Source organism: Engraulis encrasicolus, chromosome 23, assembly GCF_034702125.1.
Source record: "Engraulis encrasicolus isolate BLACKSEA-1 chromosome 23, IST_EnEncr_1.0, whole genome shotgun sequence".
NCBI classification, from domain to species: Eukaryota; Metazoa; Chordata; class Actinopteri; order Clupeiformes; family Engraulidae; genus Engraulis; species Engraulis encrasicolus.
In genome coordinates, this window is record NC_085879.1 from 23,591,778 (window position 1) to 23,603,275 (window position 11,498).

At 46.4% G+C, this 11,498-nt stretch overlaps 2 protein-coding genes across 2 annotated transcripts in view; one reads left to right on the forward strand and one right to left on the reverse strand.

Moving 5' to 3' along the window:
* The window catches only part of cdhr2 (cadherin related family member 2), a 37,714-nt gene extending 32,031 nt beyond the window's left edge, over window positions 1–5,683 (forward strand). The window contains exons 27-30 of the mRNA XM_063189874.1: window positions 619–732; window positions 1,190–1,273; window positions 4,781–4,844; window positions 5,419–5,683. Coding sequence (XP_063045944.1) covers window positions 619–732; window positions 1,190–1,273; window positions 4,781–4,844; window positions 5,419–5,583 — 427 coding nt within the window. The 3' untranslated portion in view covers window positions 5,584–5,683. The remainder of the gene's footprint in view (window positions 1–618; window positions 733–1,189; window positions 1,274–4,780; window positions 4,845–5,418) is intronic.
* Window positions 5,684–7,806: 2,123 nt separating this feature from the next.
* On the reverse strand, window positions 7,807–11,208 carry LOC134439947 (G protein-regulated inducer of neurite outgrowth 1). Its single transcript, XM_063189875.1, has one exon. The coding sequence runs from the start codon at window positions 11,206–11,208 to the stop codon at window positions 7,807–7,809; it is 3,402 nt and encodes a 1,133-aa protein (XP_063045945.1).
* Between the last annotated feature and the right edge of the window lie 290 nt (window positions 11,209–11,498).

Sequence of the window (11,498 nt, forward strand, 5' to 3'; positions counted from 1 at the left end):
GGTGCTATTTTAGTGTTTAGTACCATAGTACCATTAGTAGTTTTGTACCATATCCGTGTATCTTTGATTACTTTACTAGTTCTCAACCTTTTTCGAACAAACGCCCCCTTGACCCTCATCATAAACCTCCCAACGACCCTTTGACCACATTATAAGCCTCCCAACGCCCCTTGACCTAATCATAAGCCTGCCAACACCCCCTTGTCCTCATCAGAAGCCCCCAACGCCCCCTTGACCTAATCATAAGTCGCCAAATGCCCCCTTGACCTAATCCTACGCCTTCCAACACCCCTTGACCTCATCATAAGCTTGCCAACGTCACACTTAGTATTGAAAAATAAAATAGATTGACCCCCAATGGGAACTAAGCCCCACCCCCACTCATGTTGTCTCCTTCTCAACACCCCTCTAGGGCTTCCCAACGCCCCCAGGGGGCTGTTGCGGCCCGTTAAGACTTAAAGAAGAAAAATACGCATTCACAAACTGCGTCTCATTCTTTATTTATAGATTACCACCATGTCCACAAGCAGACGCGTTTCGGCTCTTGAGCCATCATCAGTGCGCGGGGAGCCCCCGTTGAGAAACACTAATCTAAAATGAGTGCTGTTGTCTTTTCAGCTACCAGAGGAAGCTCAAGGCATCCAAGGCTATGAACTCCGCCACCATGGATATAGAGGACAACCAGAAGTCTGGGCCTGTCGTCCCCGGCACCAACAAGTACACAATGGAGGGGTGAGTCAGGACTCTGCACCTGAAGTTCAATTCATTCTTACTTCAAAGGAGAATCTATACCACGTTCAATATGCAGTTGTGTTGCTCACACTACCCACTGGACTTGTCAGTAGGCTACTGGATGACACGACATTTTGCGTTCAGCCTATTTTTAAACCCTGGCCATTGTAATGGGGCATGGTTTGTAAACATTTTTTTTTTTTTTTTACCTTAGCACAGAGCCTATGTTATAAGAGCCTGTGTTATAACCTTACTGTCACCGATCTGTTAATCTGTTACCTAAGGCTCTCTGTAATGTCATTGCAATGTTGTTATAATGTAGTTGAGTGTTTTCAGCAAATAGTGAATAGGCCCGCCGGCGACCCCATCTGCGTGAAGAGGCTACCATTCTGTAAATATCATCCCACATACATCCTGCTGACCGCTGGCCACATGTTATGTTGTGTGTGTCTTGCAGTGCCAACCCAGTGCTCAACATGAACATCGATACAGCCACAGACCTGGGCTTTGATGAGGACGATTCCTCTGCAGACAGATCAAGGTAGCGTAAGAACGGGGGAAAAGTATTTGTTTTCTTATCTTTTACGTCAATTCCCAAAATATTTTGCATTCGTGGTTTTGAGAGAAGACAGAGATGTGTGATGGGAAATTTGGGATTTTTGGGATAAGATGTTATACTAGTTGGATGTCTGTGAATTTCGAGGGATTCAGAGGTTTCAATAGTGTAACTCAAGAGTTGTTCATACAGAGTAAAGTGTGAAGTCTTTTCCCATTGTAGCCTGATGCTGCGTATATGTTGTTTGACCTTTGGTGCCTGAAGCGACATATAGACTGCATTCAGACTCTTGAGAATTGAGCTGTTTTAAATTAAAAATGTGAATATGTTAGAGCTGAATGAACACATTCTAAAGTGAGATGATGGTCCTAGCTTTTAAATGCAACTAACTTCATGTTTTTATGTTCATCGGAGGATGAGACACTTAGTTTTTCTATTAGGCAGAGAGCACCTTTTCTCAAAAAGGGCATTCAGCAGGTTTTTTTCTCCAGATGCCTCAGGCTAAAATGGATTAATACTTGGGGTCGATTGTAACACTAATAGAGTTTCATTACCATGCTAGTGTTAAATTAACACTGCCAGGTCTCTACATTAACACCAGCAAACTGGCCAAATGCTGGTGAAATGTCAGTTTGCCTGGTAGAAAAGACCAACATGCCAACAATTTGACCCATTAATGAGTACTGTATTTGTTTGACTCGTAAGATTAACAGCCATTTTTCTTGAGGTGAAAAACGTTCATTTTGGACCCCGGACACAGCAACATTAACTTGTGTCGAAGTGAGGTGTAGTCTCACTCACTCAGGTGTCAAGACTATTCTGTTTAGCTGTGGTTATCTATTTTTCAAGCAAGGGATCGGGATCACGTAGGGTGTGGGCCTTTTCTGGAAATAGAAACTCGAAAGCTACGTAGTCCACCTAGTGCTATTTGGCAGCACAGGCAAAGTCCAGCCCTTATCATTGATATTCCATGACAGTACCTGGTATCACACTAGTTTTTTTTACGGTACGGTTCCACAGTGTCACTAAATGACTAACACTTGTAATATTGTTTACTTACACTGTACACACCTTAAAGGTGATGATGCACAGGGCAGAGTTTTAAATCTGGGCGACAATAGTGTAAGATATTTTTTTAACTGTTTATCACCCTAGCACTTTTATCAAGAAAACCAGATCAGCAGCAGACGACTTTTCCATCTATTGCACCCCTTCAAGCCTGATGCTGTGTATGTGCTGCATTGAGTTTATTTTTTTAATTAAAAATGGGTATGTTAGAGCTAAATGAACACATTATAATGCCAGATTAGGGTCCCAGCTTTTAAATGCAACTTGTGTTTTTATGTGCTTCAGAGGCTGAGAGGTTTAGGTTTTTATGGCTGAGGGCGTTTTAGGCGCTTAGGCGTTCAGCAGGCGTTTTTTGCAGGTGTCTTAGGCTTAAATAGGTTAACTAAACACAGTTGTAAAAAAGAGAAAAACACGCATATCAGTCTCAGAAAGATTGGGTGCAGGACTAGCAAAATCACATGCAAACTGAACATCATTGTCTAATGAAGGGCATGGTGCCGGAAACATTACATCAAAATTAGTGAAACGGGAGCTTGGTGTCGCGGACTTAACTTTGAGTTCTACGTAAACACAGCACATTTGAATTGTTAACTGATTCATACAAAACATGACAAATTACTATATAAGGTGTGTTACACGATACATGTTTGTTTTTGGCACACGGCTCATCCTCCTTATTCACTTACGGCCCACCATGGGCAATTAAATTGGGCACCCCTGATCCATTCCATCAGAATTTGGAGGCTATCATGATGTTGCCTGGCAACATTTACCGAGACGTTTCCTTGTGTGTCATCACTTAAAGGGGTATGCCACTATTTTGGGGCTTAATACAGTTAAAATCGTTGGCTGGGGGTTTATAAAGGTGGTAAAGTGTCTTATTCTCATGTTAAGGGTTGTCTTGCTTTAAGACAAGTTAAAAGAGGGAGTATGTAGCTAAGCTAGTGAAAATCAATGGATCACTGTAGCATGTAGCATGCTACACGGATCCATTGACTTTCACTAGCTTAGCGTCATTCTCCCTCTTTTAACTTGTCTTAAAGCAAGTCAACGGCTTACATGAAAAATAAGACACTTTACCACCTCTATAAACCTTGGCCAACGATTTCAACTGTATTAAGCCCCAAAATAGTGGCATACCCCTTTAAAGTCTAACCTCAACCCTTACCCTTTGGTAGGCTACAGTGTAAGTAGCGTATATGGTGCTATGTGTGTTGTCTCAAACAAAGGACTGTAAAATTAAATGTAAACCAATATCAATATACGTAGATCTTAACAATAATTTAAACAGTAATAAGAAACAAAATAATATTACGCTTTAAAGATCCCTATAATTATTTATGTTATTATTACATACAATCGGTGCTGTCCTTTGATGCCTCGGAAGGTTAGACGTTTGGTAGTTAAACTTTGTAGGCCGTTTCAGTGCAGACAGCATTCTTTAATTGGCTGGTTGAGTGGCAGTGTTGTTTGTTTCTGAAGGCTTTCTTGGGCAGGCCGGGAAACACAGATGGTATTTGAAATCTTCCCTAATTACCACTGAGAACAGACGGGGCCTTCGCCTCCCCATGCAAAACATTGTCAGATTGTGCAAACTTCCCTGATAGCACCCCTCCAATCCCATGGTTCTTAGCTGTTCCATATGTTTTGTGGCTTTTCAGAACCCCACACATGTGCACAATTGCATGCGCAGAACACTCTGCGTACTAAACCAACTAACAAACTAACTAACAGAGGTGTCAAGGGTAGAAGTAGAAGTAAAACAGTATCGTGCTATAAGTAAAAAGGAAAAAGAATCTGGTGCCACACGGATGTCTTTTTTTTCTTGTGCATTCAGACTAATGCTTCGACATGCGTCTCCATCAGAGTCAAAATAGACATCCGTGTGGCAGCAGATTTTTTTAAACTTATGATTCAATCCTGCTCTGGTTGCATCGGATTGTTAATTTAGAAGTGCAGACAGAGTGCATATCTCCTTTGTTTTATAATATTGTGCTATACTTTCCTCCCAACAAAGGTGAATTCATAAAGTAACTAGTTCACAGTAACTGTTGACTTCAGTATTACGCATGATGAGATTATTCTGATCTTGCTGGATACCGTTTGTGTCTTTTTTTCTGTTCTGCTCTTTTTTCAGTAACAGCAAAGTTAATCTACCTCAGTGTACAGTGTATGTATGGTATAGGACGATGTAATATCATGTGCTTGTACTTGCACCATACTTTTACTTCCACCTTTACTTTTGACACCTCTGCAAACTAAACCACATATGATCTTCTTTCAAGCCATCACATCAGCTATTTACATTGGTTATTTATTTAAATGAAGTTAACGCCGCCTTCTGAAGAAAAAAACAAAATACAATTGTGTTGCTGTGTGAGATTCTGATGTTTGTGTGTGGTGTTTGTTCTGCTTTGTTCGTAGCATTAATTCCCTGGACGACAACGTAGATATGACCATGAGTGACAGAGACAATATGCCCATGATGGTAAAGAGTTTCAGCTAAAAATAAACAAATCTAATCAATCAAACATGATGTTACTCAACAAATACAGTTTAGAATTTTTCTCTTATCATTGGTGATTTTGCATGTGTGTCTCTATGTCTCGTCTTTCCTATGGTGTGTATATTTCTTCACTTATGTACGTTTGTTTTGTGTGTGTGTAATAGTACATACAGTCTTCTATATTTTCCCCTCTGTCTTTCTTTGTATGAATCGGTTCCTGTCTCTCTGTCTCCATCTGTTTCTGTCTCTGTCTCCATGTCTTTGTCTCTCTGTCTCTCTGTCTCTCCCTCTCTCTGTCTTTCTGTCTCTAGGTATTTCTCAAAGTGAAGTCTCCTAGCCTTGCTAGGACGAGTAAAGCCCATTTTTCCAAGGTGTATCCAATTATGAATTACACTTCGAAGTAGTGAAATCGTGAAAATGAGGCGTTAGTTGTCCTAGCAAAGCTAGGGCACTTCACTTTGAGATATACCGTCTGTGTACATGTGTGTCAAGCATGCCGAGTTTCGTGCCGTGTATGCTGGCGTCTGTGCTTTAATGCATGTGTGTGCGTTTGCAGGTAATCGACGAGGAGGAGGAGGAGGATGGGGACTTGCAGGACCCGAGTTACTATGAGCCCATCATGGAGACGGTGCTGGCGGGGCGGGGCAAGAACAGGAAAGGAGGACGTAACAGCCCCCCGCTAGCCTTCGACAATCCCTCCATGAGCACAACTGACCTCTGACCTGGTCACCTGCACTAATCTGAAAGGGCCCCCTACCCAAACAATGTAATGGGGACTCAATTCTGGGCCCCCTATTTCCCTGGGCCCGGGACAACATACCCCTTTGAATCTCTACCCCCCCCCCCCCCCCCCCCCCCCCCCCCCCCCGCCCACCCCCCCCCCCCCCCCTGTCAGCGGGCCTGCTCGCACTAACCCAGCATGACAGTGTTTCCCAAATTTTTTTTCCCCCCGCTTGCGTACTCCCTAAGCCTTTTTTTGTCATGCCAGATGGACTCCCTCACTCATGCTCTATGTCACTTCCTCTATCTATCCCATTGTGACTGTGCTTCATACCGCACACTTGGTGTCATCAGATGTTTTTCCAAATGACTCACGAGTCACGACCCCTTGCAAGGTGCTCGCGTGCCCCTTTGGGTAGGACATGTTCCATCCACACCATTTGTAATGTCCACTGTCCACTTCCAACCACCAACCCCCCCCCCCCATCCCCCAACAAAGCGCCCCCCACAAAACAACACAAGATTTCACTATAAAGCAGCCACTCGAAGCATTTCCGGTGTACAATTTAATTGAAGCATTCGTCCATTTGAGGTGTAAAGGTTGCTGCAGTCGTATGGGAAGTTAAAAGTAAGGTTCAGCCGGCCTGCTGTGTGTTTCTAGGTTGTAATGCTTATCTTTATCTTTGCTCAAGTTTTATGACAGCTTCTTGGACACTGAATCACTATTCCCGTCATGGGTCCATTGTAAAAGTGACCAATGACATATCGCCAGCAGCTTTTCCCAGAAGGTATGCAAAGTATTATCAAAATACCATGTGCACTTTAAAGACGAATTGCCTGGTAGCGGGGGAAACACAGATAAGTAAAAATCATCTAATGAGCCGTGTAAACCATTTCGTTATTATTGTTGTTATGTTTTAAAATATGTATTGTGATCTTTGAAACAAGCATTTGGACTGTTTTGCTATGATATGATTTTTGTACAATTTTTTGTTGTTTCATAGTTTATGACTTTAAAAATTCTTGTAAATTTGTCCGTTTGTGTTATTCTGCTTTTAACTATTGAACTCAGAGATAATGTTTAGGGAACTCGTTTTGAAGTTGTCAAAACTGACAAAAGCAAATAATCATAGGAAAGTCTTCAATTTTACAGTTCAGCTTTTGATTGATACACGTGGTGGTGCCATAATGCCATATGTTTAAGTTTGAACTTTGAGGCTATTTGGAGCTTTTTATTTCTGCAGGTTAAACCTATTATATAATTCATTTGCACTTGCCAAATGGTAAAGGCACATTCAATGGCCTAAATACATGATGTGGAACTATCAGCCTAGTTCTCTCTGTATCTTCTATTAAGACAAAGCAAGAATGTTAAAAAACTTAACAAGCACATGGCACTTGACCAATAAATTGCCTTCTATTATTTTTCAGTCCTTTCTCGTCATTAATGCAACAACACACACAAAGTACAAACCACCAGAACGTAACATGTTGTTGCATCACAAAATATCAACGTAAACAATGAAGTCGGCTACAGCTGGGCTACGTACAATTACGTGGGCGCACCATTCAGGCTTGAAATGTGTGAGCCTTTTGAAAATGGCCACTTCAAAGCTTAAAAGCAAAGCACATCAACACAAAAACCCCCACTCGAGTCCCACAAAATGTCACGGTGCTCAGGGAGATCAAATTGCTTTGATATCGCTACTGATGACAAGCATGTGAACTCCTCTGCTCTGCCTCTGATCGACCAATGAGGAGTGGAGAATGCACGCACAGTAGGGCATGGGATCATGTTGGAAAGATCAGAATGCTGTCACAGAAGCAGGAACGGACATAATGTGATTCACACAAAAAATAGCAACAAAAGCAGAATATTAAAAGGAGGCTACTGTTTCACATGTAAATTAAATAGGAAAAGGTAGTTTAAATAGGAAAGTCTTTGCTGTTGTGTTAGCCACAATACCACTCTGTTGGTATTGAAATCAGTTAAATCAAATATGATGTCAAAGCAATATAAAATTCAAACATTCTTACAAGTTTTTATATTAGACATATCATTAAAATGTCTGTTTGGCAGTAGGTTCAGTAAAATTATATTAAACACCTGCATTAACATTTAGCTTTCTAACACAGTTCACTCTATCGAGAGCAACATGGTTGTGCGGCATGTAACTGGGCGAAAAAGTTTTGGTCGAGAATTCCTCAGACCTGCCCCCTGTGTTCACAGCGCCTCCTCTGTTCGCGAGCGGGAGCAGCAGCTCGGCCATCGCAGTCTGCGGAAACGGCCCCTCAGATGATTCCGTTTCTTTCCGCTCTTCTTCATCTTCCCATCGTTCTTCTCCTCTGTCTGGTTTCGTCTCCTCAGGGAGCTTGTGGAGTCCAGTCCTGTGCTGGATGTTGAAGGATGTCTTTCTCCGGCACTCTGTGGATCTTCAGCAGCCTCGGGTTGAGGTGGAGTGGAGTCTTCTTGGCTTTGGCTCGGACTCGGGACCGGGGTTTGTTGCTTCTTCAGGCTTTGTGTCGGGGAGGTGGTGCCAGGGGAGGAGGAGTCCGTTGTCTTTGTCTGCTTCTTGTTCTTCTTCACCTGCTTCTCTAGGTGCTTCTGGATGGCCGTCCCCAGCACGGCCACCTCCACCACTGCTCCGTACACGTCCCACGTCATGCCCTTCTCGTCCCAGCACACGGGCTCCGGAGGTTCCTGAGGGTCCCTGGCGGGCTCGCTCTCCTCCCGTGGCTCTGGGACGATTTCTGGGCTGGCTTTTGGAGCTACCACCTTGGCCTCTGCGTCCTCGAAGATCGCGTCCGGGGCTGTCAAGACTTGTGGACTCATTGGGGCCGTTGCCACCGACCTTGACTCAACCTTCTTGGAGGATGGGAAGAGGAATGCAGAGGCTCCGCCTTGTTGTGGCGTCATGGGGCTTGTCGCCACAGACTGATACATGACCTCCAAGCTCACCTGCGTCTGCACACTGCCAACCTTTCGGGTGTCAGGTATAGCATCGGGGGCGGTAAAATTCTGGGGGCTCATTGGGGCAGTAGCCACTGAGCGTGTCTCCACGCCTGCCAAACAAGGGTCAGGTAAAGCTACAGGGGCGGTCAAATTCTGTGGAGTCATTGGGGCTGTTGCCACCGATCTCATCTCCACCCCACTTGAGCAAACATTGGGTATAGATACAGGGGCGGTCAAATTCTGTGGAGTCATTGGGGCTGTTGCCACCGATCGCATTTCCACCCCACTTGAGGAAATGTTGGGTATAGATACGGGGGCCATCAAATTCTGTGGAGTCATTGGGGCCGTTGCCACCGATCTCATCTCCACCCCAGCTGAGCAAATGTCGGGTATAGATACGGGGGCGGTCGAATTCTGTGGAGTCATTGGGGCTGTTGCCACTGAGCGTGTCTCCACCCCAGCAGTACTTGACCCTGGGATTGCCTCAGGGCCTGTCAAAATCTGGGGACTCATTGGGGCGGTAGCCACTGAGCATGTGTCCACCCCTGAGGCCAAATGAGGACCAGCTAAATCTACAGGGGCAGTCAAATTCTGTGGAGTCATTGGGGCTGTCGCCACCGATCGCATTTCCACCCCACTTGAGCCAATGTTAGGTATAGAGTCGGGGGCGGTCAAATTCTGTGGGCTCATTGGAGCAGTTGCCACTGATCGCATTTCCACCGCAACAGTGTGAGCCTCAGGTAGTGCTACTGGGGCGGTTAAGTTTTGAGGGGTCATCGGTGCAGTTGCTACCGATCGCATCTCCAGTCCCGCAGCACGTGCCTCTGGTATTGCCACAGGAGCCATTAAATTCTGCGGGCTCATGGGGGCGGTTGCGACCGATCGCATTTCGACCCCTCCAGCAGCACGTCCGTCTGGTATGGCTTCAGGGGCCGTCAAGTTCTGTGGACTCATAGGAGCTGTCGCCACTGATTTGAACTCCCTGACGTGTCCTGTTGAGCCGCCATTGCCTGGGCCCGGGCCTGGGCCTGGGCCTGGGCCCACCCCCCTGGCCGAGGCCGAGGCGGCGTGTGGGAAGGTGAAAGCAGGCGACGCCTCGGGCGGAGTCATGGGGCTGGTGGCTGCCGAGCGGCACACCACTTCCAGGCTCGACTGCACTACTGGCACGGCCTTAGTACTCGAAGACGAGGAGCCGAACCTGCTGCTGGATAGATCCAGGGTCTTGGCTTTCTGCAGGCGCTCTCTTGGTTGGCTGCTGCTGTTGCTGCTGCTGCTGCTGCTATAGGGCTTGTATGTCTTGAGCGACAGCTCCCCTGGTCCTGCGCCTTCTTCAGTGGCATTGCTGCCAGAGGCACTGGCCTTGTGGACTGTGTGATTGTTGTTCTCTGCAGGGCAGGCAGAGCTGTGGAGGTCTGCGCTCGGATCTGAGTGTGTGAGTGGGCTGCTGGCCTCTGCGGGCTGCTGGATGTCAGACTGGGATTTTGATTGTAGACACTCTGAGCTGTTGTTGGTGCTAATAGGGTCAGCTGACATTTGTCTGGCTTGTTGTTGGTTTGCTTTTGCCTGTGCCTGTGCCTGTGCCTGTGCTTGTGTGGCGGGTTCACACTGGGCGTTAGGTGAGGTGTCTTCACTTGCGTCTGGGGAGCGAGGAAAGTCGACTATCTGGGCCCTCTCCTCCTCGTCCATGGACGAGAGGCTTTCTGCCACGATTAACCCTTCCACAATCCCCTCGCCGACATCTGCTGCCACCACCACCACCTCTTGCTTTGATGCTCTCGATTCCTTCTCACTGTTAGCTGTTAGGCTTTTCCTCTCAGACTCACCACCTTCACTATCTTTCTCAGCTTTAGCCTCATCTCCCTCCTTTTCCTCCTCCTCCTCTTCCTCTTCCTCCTCCACCCAGTTGTCGTGGCTGGTTACCAGTATGGTGATCTCCTGACTGACATCCCGCTGGATGGGTGGACAGCTCTTCCACGTCCCACCACCACCACCACCACCCTCCCCTGTGCTCTGGCTGTTGGTCGGTGGACCAGGGTCTGCATCATCCTTTATGTTGTCACCTGCCCCATCAGGCTGGAAAGGACGAGCATTAGTGTTACTATTATTCCCTGATAGGAACGAGAGGACTCGTGGTAAGGCCTTCTCTGTCACCTCTGACGTGGGCTCTTCAGTAGAAGTAGTACCTGGTACTGTAGCAGAACCAGCACCAGGTCGGCAGCTATTCCGTTGGGCCAGCTCCGGCTGCAGGACCAGATCACTGCCCTCCTCAGAGCAGCTAGCAGCAGAGGGAGAAGGGGAGGTGCTGGGCACAGAGGGGGAGGTGGTGGGCACAGAGGTGGAGGTGGAGGTGGCGCCGATGTCTACGTCTCCTCCACTCACTTTGTGGTTTCCCGGGGGGCAGATTAGTTGAAGGTCCGTTGCCATGGCAGCAGTCAAGCCCGAAGTAGCCTCCTGTTGCGCCTGGTGTTCGCCGGCCCCCTTGCCCTTGCCCTCGCTCTCGCTCTGGAGGTCGCGACTGGAGGTCGAGTTTGAGTTGGAGACGGAGACGGAGACGGAGACGGAGGTATCCTGCTCGGCACTCCACTGGCCACTGTCGGTCAGCAGGACGGGGCTTTCTAGAAAGACGTCGAGGCACTGGTGGTCTTCATTCCCCAGGTTCTTAAGGCTTCCCATGTCTACAGTGCTACAGTGTACTCCGAGCCTTCTTGTTGTCAAGTTGGGATGAGGAGTCATTCACCTGTGAATCTGTAAAAGAAACTCGATTTTACTAACGAACATGCTTGGAAGCTACAAAGTCAGGCATGCATGTATAACCAAAAGTGCAACATCTAGTGCAAGTCAAAAACAAATAAAATCAAATAAAAATGGTAAAATGTGTTTTTTTGTTGTTGTTGTTGTTCTTTTTTACTGTAGGCGCAGGAATTTACTACAAGAACTTAAACCAGCTCTTTACTCTTCCCATA

Bases quoted from the DNA above. Each gene is read 5' to 3' on its own strand.
- LOC134439947 (XM_063189875.1), bottom strand. From the start codon at position 11,208: ATGGGAAGCCTTAAGAACCTGGGGAATGAAGACCACCAGTGCCTCGAC.